The sequence below is a fragment of the Phyllostomus discolor genome, chromosome 9 (genome assembly GCF_004126475.2).
Source record: "Phyllostomus discolor isolate MPI-MPIP mPhyDis1 chromosome 9, mPhyDis1.pri.v3, whole genome shotgun sequence".
Classification (NCBI taxonomy): domain Eukaryota; kingdom Metazoa; phylum Chordata; class Mammalia; order Chiroptera; family Phyllostomidae; genus Phyllostomus; species Phyllostomus discolor.
In genome coordinates, this window is record NC_040911.2 from 174,275 (window position 1) to 196,031 (window position 21,757).

The 21,757-nt window shown below is 64.0% G+C and overlaps 1 protein-coding gene across 3 annotated transcripts; it reads left to right on the forward strand.

The window, feature by feature from the left end:
* Window positions 1-675: 675 nt before the first annotated feature.
* SLC66A2 (solute carrier family 66 member 2) lies at window positions 676-21,611 on the forward strand. Of its 3 annotated transcripts, none has more exons than XM_036010138.1 (6): window positions 676-759; window positions 1,034-1,334; window positions 5,510-5,643; window positions 8,576-8,629; window positions 12,843-13,059; window positions 20,024-21,611. In XM_036010138.1, exons 2-6 carry the CDS (start codon window positions 1,132-1,134, stop codon window positions 20,229-20,231), a joined length of 816 nt encoding a protein of 271 aa, XP_035866031.1. In that variant the 5' UTR covers window positions 676-759; window positions 1,034-1,131; the 3' UTR covers window positions 20,232-21,611. The 3 variants fall into 3 exon arrangements, with proteins under 3 accessions (XP_035866031.1, XP_028380021.1, XP_028380022.1); XM_028524220.2 differs by having other exon boundaries at window positions 8,582-8,629; XM_028524221.2 differs by lacking the exon at window positions 8,576-8,629 and having other exon boundaries at window positions 677-759.
* The last annotated feature ends 146 nt before the right edge of the window (window positions 21,612-21,757 follow it).

The window sequence follows — 21,757 nt, forward strand, 5'->3', positions numbered from 1 at the left end:
TGGCTGGCCTCACACGGGGTCGTCCTGACCCGCCCACCCCGGGGCCGCCACTCCCAGCCCGGCCACTGCGTCCTGAGCCTGGGGGCTCGCCGCGGTGGGACGCCCTCCCGCGTCCCTGTTTCCTCCCGCTGCTCAGGGCATCCTGTCGAGGCGCCTCGCAGAACTGCGAGGCTGCGCTGCGGCGGCGACGGCGTCTCTGGGGCGCGTGCCCTAGGCCTGGGGTCCGGCCGCGGGCTGCGGGCTTTGTCCGCGAGGGGCCGCCCGCCCCACCCGGTTAAACTCCCGAACTTCTGAGTCGGTCTCTGACTCCGCGGCCCGACTCCGCCAGAGGGTGGCCGCGTGGGAGGACCCCTGGAGTAAGCCGGGGCCGCTGCCTGGGTCCCCACGCGGGGTGACGCTCGCGCTCACACCCGCCCGGTACCGCGAGCGGGGTCCCCACGCCACGCGCTGACCGTAGGGCGGCAACAGGACCCCGTCCTCCGTTCCCGGAGGCGGAGCGACGAGTCTGCACTGCGCCCGCCCGGGGACACGCGGACGGCCCACGCGCGCACCTGGCCCCGAAGGGGCGGCCCCGCGGGGCAGGCGCCTCTCACGCGGCCGGGGCGCACCTCCCCGCCGGGGCGCGCGCTCTAGGACCCGCCGGCGCCCGGCCCGCGCGGTGGGCGGGGCCCGGCATTGTGACGTCACGGCGGGGCGGGGCCCGGGCTCGGCGGGGCAGACTGACGGACGCGGGCCGGACGGGCGGAGCCCACGCGGCCGGTGAGGGCACGGAGGGGTTCGCGGGGCGCGTGGGCGCGGGGTGGGGGGCGGGCGCCGGGGTCGGGCCCCAGGACCCAGCCCCCGCCGCCCGGGCCGCGCGTCCGCGCCTCGTCCCCCCGCGATGCCTGCGCGGGCGCCCCGGGCGCCCTGACCGCGCGTGTCCCGGGAGGGGTCGCGCCCCCGCCCGGAGCACCCCCCCCGGGCCTGCGGCGCGCCCGCCCCCCCCGCCCGCCCGGGGCGCGGGACCCAGCTCTTCCCTCTTCCCTCCCGCCAGGCTCCGGCGGCGGCGGCGGCGGCCATGTGGGGGTGACAGCGCGCGCCCCGCGAGCCCGTGGGGACCCAGCCCGGCGGCCGGCGGCGCAGGTGCGGGCGATGGACGTCCCGGGCTCGGACTGGCTCCTGGTGCCGCTGCAGCAGCTGGTCTCCTGGGCGGCGGCGGGGGCCATGGTCTTCGGCGGGGTGGTGCCCTACATCCCGCAGTACCGGGACATCCGGAGGACCCAGAACGCCGAGGGCTTCTCCACCTACGTGTGCCTGGTGCTCCTGGTGGCCAACATCCTCCGGATCCTCTTCTGGCAAGTGCGGGCCCTCTCCCGTGGGGGCGCGCCTCCTCGGGGGGTTCCGGGGAGGCCCGAGGGTGCGGGTGTCTGCGCCCCGCGAGGAGCAGCCGGGGCAGCGGGCAGCTGCTCTGGGAGGGCAGGCTGGGGGCCTGGAGGGGGCCCTTCGCTCGCGGTCTGGGTCCCAGCCTCCTCCGTGTCCCCCGGGCGTTTGCGGCAGGTGCGCGTCCCGGTCTCAGCCCAGAGGACCGGCGTGGGGGGTGGGGGTGGGGGAGGGAAACAGCTGAGTGGTTGGCCCGAGTGGCAAAAAGCAGTGGCCAGTAGGAAGGACGCTTTGCCGGCCAGCGGACCCCTCAGGAGGGGGCGTCTGAGCCTGCCCGGGCGCTGTGGGGGGCACCCCGCGGCCGTCCCTGCGGGGCGTGGGGTTCTGTTTATTTCTGAGTAGGAAGTCAACTTGCTGGAAAACACTTAGACTCTCTTCCCCCTCCTCCCGGCCCGACTTCCTCTTTTTATCATTTGCATTCCGGTAAGGAACTTGAAATTAGTGCTCACAGTTGCGGAAGCCAGACCAAACCGGGCGGGCGAGGGTTCGGAGGAAATGACACGAGGTTCCGTAGCCTCGCTCTAAGGGCCCCGGGGCCCGGACTTTCCTTCCATTGGGCCGGGACGCGCGCGGGTCCCTCCGCCAGCGGGGAGGCTGCCCCGGGGGAGGCCTGGCGCTGTTGGCACAGCCATGCTCTTTGGCTCATTGACTTTAAGTGGATCTTATTGAGGCGTGGTTTCCATTAAGTACAAGTGCCCATTCTGCGAGTACAGTTGGGTGAGTTTGGACGAACTCCCTCCACCCCCAGAGTCGCCGCCGCGGTCCAGACGGGGGTTTCCCAGCCCTGCCGCTCCTCGGCTCTGCTCCTCCGTCCAGCCCAGGCCCCGCCTCCCCCGGGCCTCTGCCCCTGCGTGTCCGTTTTGCTCCTCCGTGTCACCCGGGCGTTTTCAAGGGCCAGCTGGCGAGTCAGGCACATCCGGAGTCTGTCCCAGGGCGAGCCCACTTCTCAGGGGTGGGCTGGCAGGGGCTAATTTCTGTTTAGCACAACTTGAAAACCAACATTTTGAAGATTCCTCCTTTACCTTTGGCTGAGGGGCCTCTCAAGCGGAACACCTTGCTTTCCTTTCACAAACTGGCCTTGAGTCTGAGACTGAACAGAAGCAGGTTGAAAAGAAGTGGACACTGGTGTTGACCCAGAGCCCAGTGCACAAGGTGCTGGAGCCCCCAGCCAGCACTGTGTCAGCGGGGGGGGGGGGGGGGGGGGGGGGGGGGGGGGGGCGGGGGCAGCACAGCGAGCCCTTTATTGTGGGGCAGGTTTCCTCCAGCAGGGGAGGGGACTGCCAGAGTTGGGTTACCCCATGGGAAAATAGTTCCATTTAGAGGTCTTTCCCCTCAGTGTGCTTGTCATTCAAAGTGCAAAGAGAAAACAGCGTGTCTAATCTACATCCCAGGATCTCGAGTGGAGGAGTCAGAAATTAAACCAGCTTCTGGAAGGTCGTCTCCTTTAACAGGCCTCTGGTGCCTTTGGGCCGGTGTCCTCTCTCCACCGCACCGCAGGGCCTGGGCCTCCCAGAGGGACCTGAGCTCCCTCCGGAATGCAGCCCAGGGCGGCCTCCGTGGGAGTCCAGCCTTGGTCCACCGGCAAGCCTGTCTCTGCACGTCCGATTGGCCCTTCCCCACGGAGCCAGCACCCCGAGCTGTCCCAGGCCACTTCAGGGGTCCTGTGGCCCCCGTGTGCACACACAGGGCTGCCTGCAGCCTGCATTCCGGAAGGCTGGACAGATGTGTGGGATGAGGGCAGGGCTGGCAGGGTGCCGGTCCCTTCCTGAGACTCTCTGGCCGGGACGCACTTGCCTGCATCTCACACCAGCTGGAGGGCAGGCCTCTGTTTGCAGCTTGTGCTGATGCACACCCCTCTGCCCAGCTGGCCCGAGACCCTCTACTCCGAGGGCGACGCAGATGGTCCCTTGTACCCGCCTCTCACGCCTGCGTCCCCTCCAGGCTCCCTGGGTTCCAGTCCGTTTGATTTAACAGCGTCAGAGGGTTTCCCGCGTGCCAGACACGGGCTGCATGCTGCAGTGTGCACTTCGGTGGGAGCGCTGTTTGGGGCGTGCCACACACACACAGGTTGTGGGGGGTGGGGAGGGAGAGCACGGGTCAGTGGCTGCAGCAGGCAGGGTCCATGGGAGGCAGAAACTGGGTCCACAGCAGAACTGGGCGGCAGGTAGGACTGGAGGGTGCCTGTCCCACAGCTGGCTGGGACCATAGTCCCCAGGGTACCCAGTCCACCTGGGAAGCCCGTTGCCAGATCTGTGGTGCCAGGATGTAAGTGGTTCTGCAGGAGGGGACAACCACACTGCACAAACCCAGGTTTCGGAAACTTGGGGGAACTCCTGCACCGTGTTTCTTACCATCCTCACATTCTTTTGCAAAACTAGCATTCAGCAGATCATACTCCATAAAATGCTGATGTACAGGGTTTGGCCTTTGTGGTATTAGAAGCCTGGACAAGGGCTAAGTGATGCCTTGTACCTAATATTTGCAAGCTTGTGATTTTGTAGAGACCAGGTGGGGGCAGGGTGTGTGGATGGTGCTGCACAGTCTCGCACCTTCATGGAGACAGCTCTCGGGCCCATCCCCACTGCGTGAAAACATGGTATCAGGGGTGCAATAACACTGTAGTGTATTGGAAGTGCAGCAACACTGTATTGGAGGCCTGGGAACACTGTATCGAAGCTTTAGAAACATTGTGTGAAAGATACAGCAACACTGTATCAGAGATGAGGTAACTTTCTGCTGCTAATGGCCGTAGTCCTCAGGCCCCGCAGCGAAGTAGATACACAACTTCTCTGCCACTTAGGACTTTTCCCGTCGCTGTGAGAGGCAGAGGAGATGTTTCCTGTAGAAACTCTTGGACTTGGTAGAACATTGCACGTCCCCTGCAGTGTGTATCTCCCTGGGGGCGAGGCAGGCTGCAACCGGGGGAGAGCCTGCGTCGATGGCTTTCCTGAGCGCAGGCCCCTCGCCTGCGGGGCGGGCTGTCCCCACCTCCGTAATAGGAGAGGCCGCGCCAAGCCGCACTCTGGGACAGAGAGGAGGAAGTGCTGTCCTGACATCCCTGTCTAAGGAAGAAAAAGTTTAACTAATTTCATGACTCAAAAATGGTATCTTTCTCTTTTATTTGGCTTTTAAAAATTATCCCTGGCGTGGAACTGTGTTTCACATTTCTTTTGTCCCTTGTGTCTTGTTTGTGGAACGTTGTGCTTTTTGGAATTCTGTGTCTCGCTCAGCCGGCCTGCGTCCTCAGATCAGCTAAGTACCCACTGGTGCCACCCGACACTCACGTTAAGCAGCCTCGTTTTCGCTGTGAACATCGAGTTCATCTAGATGATCCTTGGTGCATTGTGTATGGAGACGTGTAAATGGTGCTTCCCTCCCAGTTTCCCTCACTCATTGTTCCTGCGAACATTTAGAAACTGGAACTGGCCTTTTCCACGTCGCGGCCCAAGTTACCTGTTGTCGGACTTAGAGCTGGGAGTGGGCCGCATGGGAGGGGCCCCCGTCTGACTTATTTTTACCGCGATGCTGGCTGCTCAGCGCGACATGGAGCCTTTGCCATCGCTGTATTACCCCCAGCTGTGGGTGAGTCGACCTCCCGGACCAACTGGGCAGGCAGTGGGGACCAGTTGTTCGACATGACTAGCAATGTCCCCAAACAGCCTTAGAGGTTGCATCTGTGCTTTGTGGAAGAGATGGCTTGGGCCATGCATCATGGGCCAGAGGGCCTGGGGGCCGTGGTGAGCAAGGGCCAGCCTCCCGCAGGTCCTCGGCCCCACCCCAGTCTGGGCCCCTGGCCGAGAAAGCCCCAGGCACCGGCCTCTCTTCCCACGGCGCCTTCTCCTCACCCAGGCCTGGCTCGTCCTGAGCCCTTGCTCGTCCCACCCTGTCTGTGGGCTGCGGCATTCGGAGTGATTCAGAGGGGCCCGGCTGAGGGGGCTGGTCCTGCTGTCAGGGTGCCCCAGCCCCTCTGCACCCAGCTGTGTTTGGGCCGTGCAGGATGGGGCTGTCCGGCCGGGTCAGACCTGGGCCGGGTGCGCGGAGGAGGCGCCTGGCATGGGGCGCCCTCTGACCCTGGCGTCCTCGCCCCCAGGTTTGGAAGGCACTTTGAGTCCCCGCTGCTGTGGCAGAGCATCGTCATGATCGTCACCATGCTGCTGATGCTGAAGCTGTGCACCGAGGTCCGCGTGAGCAACGAGCTCAACGTCAAGCGCCGCTTCTTCGCAGGTGGGTGCCCGGCAACGTGGGGGCGGAGCCGCCGCGACCTCCCAGCCCGCCTGTGTCCGCGGGGGGCGTGGCGTCACCCTCTGCCCTGCGTCACCCAAGCGGCCTGTCTCACCGCAGGGCACTGTTGTCCGTGACTGATGTTGCCGTTCTCAGCCTGTATGTGACTTTGAGCATCACATAATGTGAGGCAGTTTCTTCCGTGGACCCCGGGCCGGGTGTCATGCGACGGGGAGGGGCGCCGGGGCTGCGCTCGCCCGGAGTCTGCACTGGGCGGCAGGCCCGCGCCTGCCGGGCTCCTTCCTGTCACGTCAGGCCTGGGGGCAGTTTTGTCTCTGACTTTCCGGGACATAAACCTGTTTCCTGCAGACGGGCCCTCGCGTGCCTGGTTAGCAAGGCTCCCGAGGCCGTGAGCGTGTGGGCTGCAGGTGACTCGCCCCGGGCGCCTGTGCTCGGGCAGCGTGACCTGCAGGCCCAGCCCGCCTGCTGCCGGGCGCTCTGGCCCACGGAGCAGAAGGTGCTCCTTCCTGCCTTTGCCGCCTTCCACTTCGGAAAAGCTCCTTCCGAGCCGCGTTCCCCTTGGCCGTCGGGCCGGTGGGCTTCCTGGGTGTGAAGGGGTCCGTGCCTCCCTCCCGGTGTCCCGCTGACGACTGAGTGTGCGACGGCCCTCACCGCGACGTGCCTGCGGTTGTGAGTGTCCTTTCCTCGGAGTGTGTTCCGTCTGGGGTGTCCGTGGACTTGAGGTCTCGCGTGCCTTTGTCCCTGACGGTCATCTCTCCCTATGAGCGGTCCCGCCCCCTCGGCGCCTGTGTTTTGAGAGAGGGATGTGTGCTCGCGGCCGCCTCTGTGGAAAGTAGGTCAGCCTGCAGCCCCGGTGTGCTGCTGGGCCACGCAGTGTCACCTGCACGACGAAGGTGAGCACCCTGGCCCTGGCGTGTTCTCCCCCTTGAGGCCACTCTCTCCTCGGGGGCTCTGTCCCTGTCCCTGGTGTCACTCAGGAAGCCCCCCCAGAGCAGGTGCTGACTGCGCCACTGGCCTTGCCTAGGAGCAGGAGCAGTGAGTGGGCCCATCCTGGGGAGGGGCACCGGGCTCTGGGCTTCTCCGGGACTCGGGCTTTCTGCCCTGTCTCTCTCTCCACCATCTGTGCTCTGGGGAGCCTCACCTCTCCGTTGGCACCGACCTCCTGGCGGCCGCAGAGGGGTGGTGGGGGGGGGGGTCACTGCTGCCATGTGCGCCCAGGAGGGCGGCAAGGCCGGGGGCAGCACAGCATGCCTGTGTGGTGGCTCTGAAACCCGAGAGCAGTTCGTGACCTTGTCTGAAGGGCCTGCAGCGAGGTCGGCTGCCAGATGTAGCAGGTGCGGGGCCTCCAGGCCACGAGGTGTCTGAGATTTAGCATTTGTGTGACCTCACGGGAGGGCCACCCGAGTCCACGCCCCACACCCCCTTCCCTCGGGATCTGCCTGCAGGTCTCCAGGTTGTCTCGGGGGGACCCTGGGCACCCCGAGCAGGGCGATGTGCCTCCTGGGGGTCCTCCCTCTGAGGGGCTCTCGGTGGAGTGAGTGGGAAGGTGGACATCTGACCATCCCTGTGATTTCCGGTGTTCTGTGTACGTTCTCCCGGAAGGAGTGTTCCTGTCCCGTTTCTGTCCTGTCCGCACGGGCGACCCGGCCGGCACCGGGGAAGGCCAACAGCGGTTTGTGTCTGAATTGCACCCCCACGGGAGCAGAGCCGAGTTCTCTCCTGCATCCTCCCCACCCTCCCCCTCCCCCTCCCTTTTTTTGGAACCTTGACCCTTAGACAAGCTGCCAGTGGCTGGTGAAATCGGTCTAAACAAAAACAAATAGAAGTGAGAGGCCGCGGAAACCCACACGACTCTGGGAAGTCAGAGTCCAGAAGCCCCGGGGTGCCACTGGGCGGGGGGCGGGGGCAGCCGGGGACGCGGTGTGGACGGTGCTGTGTGGCCCTGCCACGCTGTCCCAAGGCCGGGCAGCGGGTCTGCTGTTTGCTTTTAGCTGTTCACTTGCCAATTTTCATGTTCAGGTGAGTCTGCGTGGCCTGGGGCCGGCAACCTTTGATCCCACCTCTGCTCGGTGTTCACAGGATTTGCTGGAGGCTCCTCTCCTGTGTAGCCACCTTCCACGGGGGACCCCACCTGCAGGGACCCCACCTGCGGGCTCTCTGCCCCAGCTGTGTCTTCCAGGGTCTGGGGCAGCTCTCCCGGGCTGGGCGGCCGTGGTGGGCTGCCACGTTGCCTCCGAGACCACCCCCTCCCAGGGCTGAACCAGCTCTCAGGGAGGAGCCTCTGAAAACAGCTTATTCAAGCAGCTTTCTGCGGGGTTTTGACCCTGGGGCTGACCCGCAGCTGACCGCTGACTTCTGCGGGGGCGGGAGTGGAATCTGCTGAGTCAGACGCCACCTCTGGCCGTGGCAGTCAGGTGAAAATGTGGCTACTTTTCAGTTTTGGTCCAAATTTCCTCCCCCTCTTCTAAGCACTTATTTTGGAAGAGGGCAGGTTTGGAGAACAATAGTTCAAAGGTGGATTTCCTAAGGCACAGAAACCAAAGTCTGTGGACTTTTCTGCTCCAATTTTTTTTTTTAAAGAAATGCAGCCCTGGCTGGTGTGGCTCAGTGGACTGAGCACCGGCCTGCCAACAAAAGGGTCACTGGTTCGATTCCCAGTCAGGGCGCAGGCCTGAGTTGTGGGCCAGGTCCCCAGTAGGGGTCACAGGAGAGGCAACCACACATGGATGTTTCTCTCCCTTTCTCCCTCCCTTCCCAACTCCAAAAATAAATAAATAAAATATTTTTAAAAAGAATATAAAGCATTAAAAAAGAAGAAATACAGAAAAGGCTGAGAGACGCAGCGGCTTCTCTGTGTTAAACCCCGTCTGTTTTGTCTTCTCTTCCTCCCTGCCTCCCCCCCCTTTAAACGTGGCCGCAGAGAGTAAGGACGAGGAAGCCCGAGCCCCCCCCAGGCGGGCGTATCTGGGTATGTACCACCCTGCATGGGGCCGCCCACGCGGACGGGGTCACCGCACGCCAGCTCTGTCCCTGTCTGTCGTCACTGTCATCCGTGCTGCGTCTCGTCGTGCATGTGACTCGTTCTAACCGGCGTGGCCACGACCCCGCAGACTAACCAGCCCACGGCTGCTGCTGTCGGCAGCTCCCGGATGCCCGCGCTCTCTCTCTGTGTGCGGGTCCGTGAGAGAGAAGGCAGGAAACGAGGAACGATCGGAGGACGAGCTTTAGAGTTTTGATGCTCTGGCCAATGGAACTGTCTCCTCAACCTCATTTCGGATTGTTCGTTGCTACTTTGTAGAAACAAAATAGGTTTTTGTGCATTGATCTCCTACCCTGCGGCTTCGGCGAGCTCCTGTGTCAGGTGTCGCGGTGTTTAGTGGATGCCTAAGGGTTTTCTGTGCACAAGACTATGTCACCTGCAAACGGTTTCACGTCTTCCTTTCCCGTCCGGTTGCTGTGCACTTCTCCCCCTGGCCTGACTAGCCTGGCCAGAGCCCCTGGGCGGACGCCCTTTCCTCGTTCCTGATCCCATGAGAAGGCGGCTGGCGCTTCTCCACTGAGTAGGACGGACTTTGTGGGGTTAAGCAAGCTCCCTCTTCTGAGTTTGTTGAGTGATTTTTATCGTAAAAGCATATTGACATTTGTCACATGCTTTTCTGTGTCCACTGAGATGACCACGTGGTTTTTGTCCTATATTCCATTATTGTACTGTATTGTAAGGATTGACTTTTGCATGTGTACCACCCTCACATTTGGGGGATAAATCCCATTGGTCAAGATGTACAGTCCTTTCTATGAATTGCAAGAGTCTGTCTGCTAGTGATGCCTTGAGGATTTCTGTGCTCAGAGTCATAAGAGACACTGGTCTTTTTTATTTATTTTTCCTTGTGATGACTCTGGTTTTAGTATCAGGAAAGTGCTCGTTTTATGAAGTTGGGAAAAGCAAGTGTTCTGTTTTCTTTTTTTTTCTGAAAAGTTTGTGAAGGATTGGCACCCGTTCTTTATTAATTAAAAAATGTTACACTGAAGTGTGACATACAACATTGTGTACACTTAAGGTGCACATGTTAACTGTGGACATTTATCTGTGGCGATATGACCGCCATCGCAGCGATGACCGGCAGTCTCTCAGGTGACACAGTTGTTTCTCCTGGTGGCTGCAATAGTTAGGGTTAGGCTCTGGGCAAGTTGGATGACTGTGACACCATATTATTGTCCATGTTTACTGTCATGTACACGATCTCTCCCGGGCTTATTAGCTGCTCATTGCAAGTCTAGCGATTCTTTGAACGTTGGTGGAATTAACCGGGGAGGCCATCTGGGGCTGGGTTTTCCTTTGTGGGAAATATTTAAATTACTAACGCAGCCTCTTAGTATAAGTCTGTTCAGTTTTCCAGTTGCTGAGTTAGTTTTTATAGTTGTTTTTTTAAATTTGTCCATCAAGCCTACGTTATCTAACGTGTGGGGCTACAGTTGTTCTTAGTGCTCCCTGTGTTTCTGTTTTCGTTTCCGCGGGGTCGGCAGCGACGGCCCCTGTTTCAGGTTGACTTTAGTGACTGAGGCTCCTCTCTCTCCCTTTTCTTGTGGTCATTCAGCTACCGTTGCTCAAGTTCAGTATTTGTTTTCAAAGAACCAACACTGGTGTTGTTGGTTTTGCCTGTTGTTTTTCTGCTCAGACTGGATGCAGAGGACACACCCGAGTACTTCATCTGTCCCCTGAAAACAGGGACTCGAGGGCTCGGAACCCCCACAGGTGTCACATTTCCTCCCAACAGCAGGAAAGGGCTCAGGCCGGCCAGCCCTTGCACTTCCTGGTTCTCAGGCGCCGTTGCCTGACCCAGGCTCCCAGGGGTCAAATCGAGACCCATTGTCCCGGGTCCCGGCAGCTTTCCCGTCAGGGGCGTCCTGCTGTTGCTGCCTCTGGTCCCGCCTTTTTCCACCAGAGATTAATCCTCGTTTCTGGGAAGCACTTTGAAAGGATCTGCAGCCAGATCCTTCTCAGATTTCCCATGTTTACTGTCCACAGCAAGGACACAGGGCTGCCTGCTCCACGCAGCCAGTACACCTGTTTGTTCTGCCCTGCCGCCTGGGCTGCAGGCGGGCCCCTGCGTCCAGCCACCTTGGGACGGCCCTGGTGTCTGGGGCTACCCGGCCCAGGACACAGCCCCTTCCCCTCGTTTTTCCCCTGGTGCCTGATCAGGGAACATCCCCTGCTGCTGCTTTGGAAGGTGACTTTTGGGGGTTCCAGGGTCCTGACTGCAGGAGAGACCCTGTCCGTGCTGCGAGCCTTTCCCTGCCCTAGTGCATTTCTGCAGCCGTGATGGGTGATGGCCTTTGGCCAGGACCCTCCAGGGTCCCCTGGCTGCAGCCCCTTGAGCTGCCTGACTTGGAGGCCCGCCCGGCCCTCCCTGAGGGTTTGAACGTGCAGAAGAAGGGACTGGGGAGTGCTTTGCCTGCTGCTGCCTGCCCAGGAGGGGTGGGTTATCTGGGGTCTGCGGTCGTGGGCGCCCCAGGGCCCTGCCCCCTGCGGATCTGCTGTGACTTCCTCTTCAGCCAGTCAGGCCTCCCTCCCTGTCCCTCCCTCCCCCCACACTGTGGCCTTTCCAGCTCCCTCTTCCCTCCGTGCATTGCCCTTCTGCTGGGTTCCCCAGGGAGGTGGTTCTGGGTTATCTCCTGCTGCCCACGCCTCACCACTGGCGGTTCCCCTAGGTTTTATCGGGGTCTGCAGTCAGCTCCGATGGTGGCCTGCGTGGCAGGTGTGTGTGTAGGTTCAGGGTCAGTGTGGGAGCCCCAGGGTGACTGGTGGGTGTGGGGGGGTCCGGGCACTGGGGTCTGCCTGGAGCTCTGGCGGTGGGTTCCTCTGCACCCCCAGACTCGCAGAGCCCGTGGGGGTTCTGGGGGGCAGGATGGCTCCTGCGCTGGCACCGGGTCCTCTGTCCCCTTATCTCGAGTCACACAGGCATGAGGTCTCGGTGACAGTTATGGGCGGCCCTCTCCTGCTCCCTTGGGTGTGACCCCGACTAAGAAGAAGCTGCTGGCTGCGTGGTCACCAGCTGTCCTGTCCTAACGATTGGTCCCAGGCCCTCGAGGCAACCTTGCCGTGGGCCCTGGTGTGCAAGCCTTCCAAGGGCAGCCTTGTCAGGACAGCGCCAGGCACTCACGGCACCTGGGGCGGGGGGGGGGGGGGCCAATGCTGGCTGGGCGGGGGGGGGGGGGGGGCACAGGAGCTCGGGGCCCCAGGCAGCTTCTGTGAGAGAGGCGAGTGGCTGCCGGGGGCCTGAGCCCTCGGCACTCGGTGCCTCTCTGGGCGTGTGGAGGCCTGTGAGTGCAGGGACCCCCAAGGACGGTCTCTCCCATGAAAGTGGGACGTGTGGAGGCCCCGTGGCCATTGTGGGGCTCTCACCACTGTCTCCAGAAGGTTATCGTCGTTGCCATGGCCGCCTCTAGCTGCCACTGTGGGGGCTGGGGGCCATCCTGTGTCCTCCAGGGGGACCAGGGCCTGGACCACAGCGAGGGCCCAGCTCTCTTGCTGCTTTGCTGGGAAAGCTCTGCCTGAACTGACAGGGGCCGGCCACACGGGGGTGCTGGCGGGCCGCCTGGTCTGAGCCCAGAGGTTGTATAACCCGGCCATCAGTGGGGTGCTGCCCAGAAACACCAGTGGGGGGGGGGGGGCTCTCCCCCACCCCCTCGGTCTGCAGGGTCACAGGGTCACAGGGTGGCCTGGGGCCCAGGGCCCATCTGTGCCCCTCTGAGCGGCCGGGGTGTGTGCGTGAGGATCACCTCAAGGGCTGTGTGAATCCTGGGACAGCGTGACCCCCCCGGGGCCCCTGGGCAGGGTGGGCGCCGTCCCCCTGGGGCTCAGGGTCACACAGCGGGCACCTCCCATCCCTGACCTGTGTGTCCCTCCCAGGGGCCTCGGAGGGGAGGGGCGGGCGCTCTAATCCGGGAAAGAGACCCAGGGGCCCTGGGGCGACTGGGAGTGCCACGCCAGGGTGGGTGGGGGCTTGGCCCGTGATGCTGAGCGGCTACCTGCGGGGGCTGAGCTTCCGCCGAAGCGCCCTGGTGCAGAGCGGGTGGAGACCCACAGTTCACCCCCGGCCCCTTGGGCTGGCCTCGAGCCGCTCGCCCAGGTCACGTCCCTCCCCTCACGCTGACCTTGGCCTCTCCCCCTCTCGCCCTAGACTTTGACCCTCACCACTTCTGGCACTGGAGCAGCTTTGCCGACTACCTGCAGTGCGTGCTGGCCTTCGCGGGCGTCGCCGGCTACGTCACGTACCTGTCCATCGACTCGGCGCTCTTCGTGGAGACCCTGGGCTTCCTGGCCGTGCTGACGGAGGCCATGCTGGGCGTGCCGCAGCTGTACCGCAACCACCGCCACCGGTCCACGGAGGGCATGAGGTGGGTGGGCGCCCGGCGCGGCGGCCGTCCTCGTCGGCAGCAGGTGCACGCGCACCGGGTGAAAGTCAAACGGGCACAAAGCCGGCTGCTTTACTTCCGGTTACACCTGTGAAACAGCCGGCCAGAGAGCAGTGCAGGTGTGAGCACATGGGTCCACCGACCTTGCAACGCGTGAGCCTTGTGTGTGTGTGACAGGTGGGGAGAGGCTGAGACCCTCTCGGGGGCAGGCGACAGGCCACGGGATCGGAGAGCTGCTCCTTCCGGGCCGCGGAGCCTGAGGCGTGTGAGTGGGGGGAGCAGGCGGTGCCCGCAGCAGCAGGGCGCAGCTCCGGGCCCCTGTGTGCCCGGGCGCTCTCTCAGGACGCAACCCAGGACGTGTCGGATTGAATCCACACCGAAGTATCTCATTTGCTTGTGAGCACCTGTAGTCGGTGTCGCATCTGAAGTTACATTTCCACGTGCTTGCTGGTGCCCAGAAGCACAGTGCCCTGTGCGTGGACCCCGTGGCCAGGCTCCAGCTGTGCTTTGAGGGAGGAAGAGTCCATCTTCCGGGCGGCCGGAGTCTGCGTCACCCGCGGTTTTGACTGACCCTCTGTCTCTGTGCGGAAGACACGCTTGTCTGCGGCTCAGGCACGCACCTGCAGCTGTCTCGCAGGCTGGCCCTTTGACCTTCCTCTTATTGATTTTTGGATCCATAGGCATTTTATTCTTTTAACTATGTTCCTCTGCTTTTTTTTTCTTTCCTGCTTCTTCTTCTCCTTAAAGGAGGCCCTTTAACATTTCTTGGAAGACGGGTTTGGTGGTCACAGACTCCTCTGGCTTTTTCTCCTCTGGGAAACTCCTCTTACTAGTGTTTGACAGAGTGCCCATGACCTCTGGATGTGCCCTTGCCTGGGTGCTCAGACGTTTTACTTTGGTGTCTCAGCTGCTTGCCTGAAGGCCCTGATGGCAGGGCTGTGTCCTGTTCCACTGTCTCCCTGTCACCTGACGCAGTGTTTGGAAGATTATAGCAGCTCAGAAAGTATTTACTGAATGAATGAATGAGGAAATGCAGTACTTGGTTCTCTAAACCACCAACATTGCCTTTGGAAGCTCGGAGAACAGCTGGGGACATTTATGGATGTGGAGGGTCCTCCAGTGCAGGCACCTGGCTGATCGTCCTAATTTTTTTTTTTTTAGGATTTTATTTATTTATGTTTAGAGAGAGGGGAAGGAAGGGAGAGAGGGAGAGAAACATCAGTGTGTGGTTGCCTCTTGCACGCCCCCTACTGGGGACCTGGCCCACAACCCAGGCACGTGCCCTGATGGGGAACTGAACTGGTGACCCTTTGGTTCACAGGCTGGCACTCAGTCCACTGAGCCACACCGGGCAGGGTGATCGTCCTAATTCTTGAAGAGCTGGTAGCAGGGGGAGTGTTGGAGGGAGACGCCGCCCAGGCCGGCCCGCCGGAGTCTAAGCTGCTCTGCCAGAGCCCCGGGTGGGCTGGCGTGTCCCCAGTCCCACTTGCAGTTCACCCAGCTCCGGTTCTCTGAGGCCGGGGCTGCGGCCGATTTGTGCAGAAGGCGAGTGTTGGGCTCTGAGAAGAGGAGGGCCACAGTCGCCCACAGGTCAGGGGACCTCGCACACCCCCTGGACCCTGACTTCAGGGTGTACAGGACGTGTGGGGTCCTCAGCCGCTGGGCGCCCAGGCCCTCTCCCACAGGCTCCCCCACCCGCCCCGCTCACCTTCTCCCAGGGGTGCTGAGGGCAAGGGATGCAGGAGGAGGGCGCTTGACAGAAGGCCCAGGTGAGGAGGGGACTCCGGTTACCTTGACGGGGCTCGGCCGGTGCGGCGAGAGGAGCGAGTCTGTGCCAGGACCCAGGAGGGGGCTTTGCACTGAGGGCCGTGGTGGGCGGGCCTGTGCCTCGGAGCAGGGCCACCGAGTCGGCCAGGTGCAGGGTGGGCCCGTCGAGACCCACGTCACCTCGCTGGGACACTCACTTAAAAACGGCTCATGCCTCCACACAGGCCTGCTGGCGGGGTCGGGGTGGGGGGCGACTCCATCAGGCGCCCTTCCATGTGGCTGTCGCGTGGAATGAGCCACAGGATGCCTGCCGGCAGAGTCGCCTCTCGAAGGGACTTGGGCTGGGCTCATGGGGCGTGTCTGCAGGGCCTGGCCAGGGCGGTCCCAGGGCCTTGAGCCCTTGGCCTGTGGCCCTGCCCTCTGCCCACGTGGGGCCTGGTGGTGCCGCCCCACGCCGAGGCTCATGGAGAGGTGAGGTGAGATGCAGGGAGCGGTTTCCAGGGCTGTGGAGGGTCACGGGTTTTCTGTTACGGGCGGGCACGGTCCCATTTCCTTCCTGGACTCTGTGTGCAACAGAGTTGACACCGGAAGGTGTCCTCTCCCTGCATCTGCTTAGAAGAAAACATCCTCTTTCTCCGGCGAGTGCAGACTGGAGGTGGGTTTGGAGGGCAGTGCCTGGTGGAGCCCAGTGACTGCGTGGTGTCCTCTGCAAATGTGTGCATTTCAAAGACGTCCGTGTGAGAGGCACTCACACGGCGCTGCCGTCCGGTGTGGACTAAATTCTGAACACATGCGCAGAGGATCCAGCCCAGCTTCGCCCCATGGAGGGACGGGGGTTTGGCCGTCTCCACCGGCTTCTCCCAGCCCAGCTCGCCGCGCCCGGCCCTTCACCATCTCCTGCGCGGAGCACGCGGCTGCGTCTCCCCTCGGGTGCCTGCCCCATCCCCCCTTCCGTCCTGGCTGTCATTCCGCCTCCCTCCCCGGGGGCCTCCGCTCTCCGGCGCTGCAGCGTCCCCAGTGGCCAGCACAGCTCGGCAGCCGGAGGCCGGGGAACCCCGCGCCTGATCTCGGAGCGAGAAATGAGCGTCCGGCAGAGCGTGTGCGCTTCCCGGAGAACAATCTCCCGTTCATGGTGATGTGTGGGCGGTGTGCACGCGACCCGGGCACCTACACCCGTGTGCAAACACACCGACAGAAGGTCACACGTACCTGGACGCAGGCTGCCTGGAGTGCTCTCACCTGGTCCTCGGGAACCACCGGCACCTGAGCCGTGGAGACGCGCATGCGCCCTCCCTCCCCTGGGACGCGGGGCCGGGCCGCGCGGGGTGGGAGGGGCCCGGGGACGCCTCCCGGCGTCCGCACGCTCCGTCAGCCGCCTGGCACACCTGCCCCTCACGGGACGTCGGGAGCACCCGCACGTGCGTGCCTCTGCACACCGGCCCCCGTGCACTCAGGTGCTCACTAATGTGCACGCACGCCCCCACACTTGGGCACACGCACACATGCTTTTTTCTGCCTTGGAGCAACTGCCAGAGATATTTTAAATGATTTTCCTTAAAAAAAAAAAAGTTAAGCGATTGTTGCTTCTGAACCAGTAAAGCAGTGACGAAGCTTTTGAAGTAACTTTATTAATTCACACAGGAAACGCTGAGGGGCAGAGTCTGTAGGACCCTTTGCCTCTTCTTTCCTCCACGTTTCGTAGATTTAAGACTGTTCCCCAGCACGCGATTACGGGGGAGCCCGAGGTGGAGAGAGGGCAGAGGGGCCGCGGCCTCGGACCAGCGCGGGGAGGGTGCGCCGGAGGCGCTGGGATCGCGGGAGAGCGCGGCTCGGCGGTCCGGACTGGAGTGGCGGGCGCCCGCGCAGGCCCGCGCAGGCGGTGACGGGGGAGGGAGGCCGCCCCCTGTGGTGTGTGTGGCACGTGTCCCGGCTGCTGTGGGTTGCGGACGAGGTGCAAGCCCCCCCACCCCGCGGCGGCAGTGGGTAGAATTTGAACCCTGCTCTCTGGTCTGCCCTGCCCCTCCCAGCCAGACACTCGGTGGTCACGCCCCGTGGCGCAGCCTGAAACTGCCCCACCTGGTCCTGCCCAGCATCGCCCTGACCCCTGGAGGCAGTAGCTTGGGGTCTCGGCTGCTTGGGAGGTGGGACGGGTCTCCCCGCCCCGGCCACCTCACCGCTGTGCCCCCAGGGCCTGTCTTTGTGCCTTTTTGACACAAAACCGGCCAGGGAACGGTGAGTGGGGTGCGCTATGCACATGCGTGGGTACGGGCATGCGTGTGCACGTGCACACTCACTACACGCACACACCCGCCCGGTCAGCAGCCCGACAAAGCGGGGGCTGGAACTCTCTGGAAAGTGCCTTTCCTGGGGCACTGCCCACCAGGCACTCACCCACTGAAGTGCGCGGTTGGATGGATTCCACTGTTTCCAGAGTCGCGCGGCCGCCACCGCAGTCTAATTTAGGGCGTTGCCATCGTCCGAAAGGAAGTCTGCACCCCGGGGGACCACGCCTCCTGTGCCCCCCAACCCTCCCCCGCTGGGCCCCCGGGGCCAGGTGCTGCCGCGTGGGTCTGTCTGCGCCGGGCCCCTCGCACGAGTGGTGCAGCACTCGGCCTTTTCCCTTCGCACTTCCCTGACGACTGATGATGCTGCGGCCTGTCATGCGATCATTGGCCAGTTGCACATCTTCTTTGGAGAAAGGCCTACGCAGGTCCTTGGCCTGTGTTCAAGTTTGTTTTTGTCTTTTTGCGACCGAGTCGCAGAGTCCCGCACGTTGCCAGGACCCCGTCAGATTCGTGACTTGCCCCCCTCTCTGCCCTGCTGGAGGTGGTCTTCCCAGCAGGAACGGTTTTACTTTGGACGACGTCACAAATACATGTCGTTGCTGATGCTTTTGGTGTTGCGCCCGGGGCCCCCGGGCCGAGAGACCGCCTCTGGGGCACGTGTGGGCATCGTGGAGAGCTCCCCTGGGGTGGGGAGGAGGGCCGGGTCCGGGCCGTGTGGGCGTGAGCTCCTGCGGGGAAGCTGGGGGTTCGTCTCCTGGGCCCCCAGCTGGGAGGGGCTCCCCTGGCTGCCGGGCAGGCTGGGATGAGGTGAGAGGTATTTTGGGAACAGCGATCTGGCAGCCCAGTTGGGGAGGCAAAATGCCGGAGCCAAGAATGAGGTCACTGGGGTCAGGATTAAAATGGTGGGGGGGGTGGGGGGAGGGTCAGGTGCAGGACACGGCAGCTGGAGCTGGGGGCCGCCTGAGGGGCCCGGAAAAGGGGAGCCCAGCTCCCAGGCACGAGCCTGGGCCAGGAGAGGGAAGCCTGGGCCCTGGGCAGTGACGGTGCCCCCTCCCCCTCAAACTGCCCGTCTGCAAGGTTCTTGGCTCGGGGTGGGCATCCAGGGTGGGCTCCAGGCCCTGTTGGAGCCTATGCGGGCTGAGCTTCCCCTGAAGGCAGGACTCCTGCCCCCAGGATGAGGGCAGACATGGCCACTCCGCACTTGGTGTTTGCTCCGACCTCCTGGCGCGCTGCATGGCGGGAGCAGGGCCTCTGAGGCTGCCAGCATGCCAGCGCCGTGGGAGGGCAGGGGTTGCAGGACCCCTGTGTCGGGAGGGGCGGAGCTCCTGGCTTGCTGAGAGCCCCCCTTGAGGCTCTCTGACTGGCTGCTGGGCCCTGTCCTCCCTGAGCCCTCACGCAGGCGGCCGTTGTGGGGCCGTGGCAAGGCAGCCGCCGAGGGCCCAGGCAGGTGAGGCATCCGGGCAGCTAAAAGTGTCCCTGAGCGTCAGGCAGAGTCCAGCTCCAGAGACGACCTCGTGTCCTTGCTGGCCGGGTGATGAGTGCACCTGTGCCTCAGGGCCTCGGGGCCTCGCCTGGCCCCAGGCAGGCGGCCCCAGCACAGCAACAGGTGGCCCCGGCCCCCTGCCTGGTTTTGGGCCCCTGTCCCCCTGCCCCCTGGCCAGCACCTGCTGTGTGCCCTGGGGTGCGTCGCTAAACCAGCCTGTGCCTCAGTTTCTCCTCTGTGAGGCGGGAGCCATGCAGCCCACCCGGTCTCGTTTCAGGGTGGCGGGTGGCATGCATGCATGAGGGTGCTGTGGGGGGGCTGCCTTCTGCACGGGTTTCTCAGTGTCAGGCAAACCAGACCCCGAAGCTGCACCTGTCAGCTCCGGCACAGGTCACAGCATGCCCCCTTACGGCCCCCAACTGTCTGACCAGGGCTGCGGCCTGGGCCCTTGGGAGCCGAGAGTCCAGCACCTGCTTGTGTTCTCCCTGGTGGGACGAGCTCCCCTGCCCCTGCCCTGGGGGCCCCAGCAGCCGAGTGGCCTCACCGCCCCCGGGCTCCCTGGGCCGTGCATGTGTGACCGTTGTGTGAGCCCGGCCTCGGGGAGGAGTCGAGAGCCAGCGTCGGCTGGAGACCCCGGGAGAGAGAATTCGGACCTGTCTTCCTGTTGGCGTTTCCGGAACAAACTCCCCAGGGAATGAAGTGTATGGCTGGTGCGGGCGGCCCCCGGCGGGCCACGAAGTGCGTCCGTCCGGCCGCGTGTCTGGGCAGCCACGGGGAGCGTTTCCAGGGAGGAGAGCCCCGCGATGGCGGCTCGAGGTGGGAACTGGGTGCCACGCCCCCGCCCCCCACTTGGATTCACTGGACACAGCAGGTGGGAAGGGCGGGCCCTGGGTGGGCTCCTCCTGGGGTGCGTGACTCGGCCTTGGGGTCATTCCAGGCACTTCTGCGGCTTCCGTGGACCTGGTGCAGGCGGGGGCTCTGTGGGCTGGAGGCGAGGGGCGTGGGCCGAGAGGGCCACTGCCCCCGGGCCAAGCTCCTCCTGCAGCCCCCAGGGCACAGCCTGGCTGAGCCAGGACCTCAGAGGCCGGTCCCAGGGGTCCCTGTGGCCAGTGCCACGCTCCCGAGCTGGGAGTTCTCCAGCGCTGCTGCCCCCAGAGCCGGCAGAGGTCCTTCCCCCCCCCCCCCGCCCCCCAAGGAGCCCACACCCGGTGCCGCTGCGAGGTGGTGGGTCTGCTCCACGCGGGCCCGGCCCCTGCCCGGAAGGCCAAGGGCCCCCCAGCCGAGGGGCCTTTCCGTCCCTAGCGTTGCCAGGCAGTGACCTCTCACCTCGGGGACAGGAGGGCGGGAGGGAGGGGCCAGCCCGGCTGCCCCCGACCCCGGCTGCCCCCGACCCCGGCCCGTGTCTCCGCAGCATCAAGATGGTGCTCATGTGGACGAGCGGCGACACCTTCAAGACGGCGTACTTCCTGCTGAACGGCGCCCCGCTGCAGTTCTCCGTGTGCGGCCTGCTGCAGGTGCTGGTGGACCTGGCCATCCTCGCGCAGGCCTACGCCTTCGCCCGCCGCCCCTCCAAGCCCAGCCCCCACACGGTGCACCCCACCAGCGCCAAGGCCCTCTGAGGGGCCGGGAGAACGAGGATGTGTGGCCGCTGGCCGCAGGCACCGGCTGGTCACCTGTCCTCCCGCGTGGGCTCCTGGGCCGGTGGGCGGGCAGGGCCCCGGGCGCCGTGGCCGGGCTGACTCGCTGGAGGGCAGGCGTCGCCCCCGCCGGGGACGGCAGTGGTTTCCAGGCGCTGGGAAAGCAGGCTGCACACCCACTTGCTCTCAGAGCACTGGGGGACCCGGGGAGAGGCCCACAGACCCGGACACAGCGGAGCAGGCGGCCGCAGCCGGCCGCGACCTGAAGCCCCGGCCCGGCCCGAGGCACAGAGCGGAGACGGCACAGGGAGAGCTCAGGCCCCAGCCCGTGGGCAGAGTCCGCGGTCAGACACGCTGCGGGACAGTGTGTGGGGAGGGGCGGGGTGAGCCCAGCAGAGAGCGCAAGGCCCAGGCGCTGTGGCCACGAGGAAGGGGGGCCGCAGCGAAGCACGGGACGTGTGTCCCAGCCCCGCTGGCCGGGTGGCCTTGCCTGGGCCACCTGGAGCACTGCCGCCTCACCCTCACGGGGCTTGGGGACCAGCCCTTGCCCTCCGTTCGGCTCGGCTCGGCCCTGGAGGCCTCGCTGCTGCACTGGCCTCCCCCCACGGGGGGCGAGGGAGCCGCCCGCGTCTGTGCCAGCCGGGCGCTGGCCGGAGCACGCTCAGGGGCGTTTGACCCGGAGCCCGGGCGCTCCGCAAGCCCTCGAGGGCGTGGCGGGTGCTGGCGGCGGCAGGAGTGGCGCTCCCCCCTTTCCCGGGAAGGGCGAAGAGGATCTCAGCGCACGGCCTGTGACGCCCGTCTGCCAGGACAGGGACGCACCTCGGGGCTCCGCTCCCCACACTCTGAGCTCCGGGGCCTGAAGTGACCTCCCGGGGCAGTGGGGTGGCCTGGCACGGGCGCTCCTGCCCACCCTCTCCCGTCCGCACGGCTCTCTGTGCGGGCTGCAGGTGGCGGTGGTGAGGCCGCTGCTCCGACGGTCGTCACCCACGGCTGTCCGCCTTCCACCGTCCACGGGCGCCTCCGCCGGGCCAGCCCTGCGCCGGCTCCCAGGCCCCCAGAGGCCACGAGTTCCAGAGGCTCCTGTGTGGCTCCCACAGGCAGCACTTCCCCTTCTGCTGGGCAGAGGGCCCCTCTGTGCCTTGCCAGCCCGAGGCCGCGGCGCTCGAGGCGTCTGCGCTGGCCGGTGAGAAGCTGTGTCCTCCGCCTGAGTTTTCCTCAAAAGCTCCGAATGTTGGAGTGAGACTCCTGCTTAGTCCTTTGGCTTGTAAGATGCTTTGAAAATGTTTATTTAAAAAATAATGAAGGGAGATGTCTGTAGCAGTAATTGCCTCCAAATTAAAATGTCGCTGATTACGGTGGTGACCGCAGTACCCGAGGTTCTGTCAGTACGGTACGGAGACTCTGAATGGACACACTGTGCGAGGCGGACGCGGGGTGGCCAGGGGTGGCCGGCAATCCGAGGGGTGCCCAGGGCCCATGTTCTTATTTCACCACGAGGGACTCCAGGG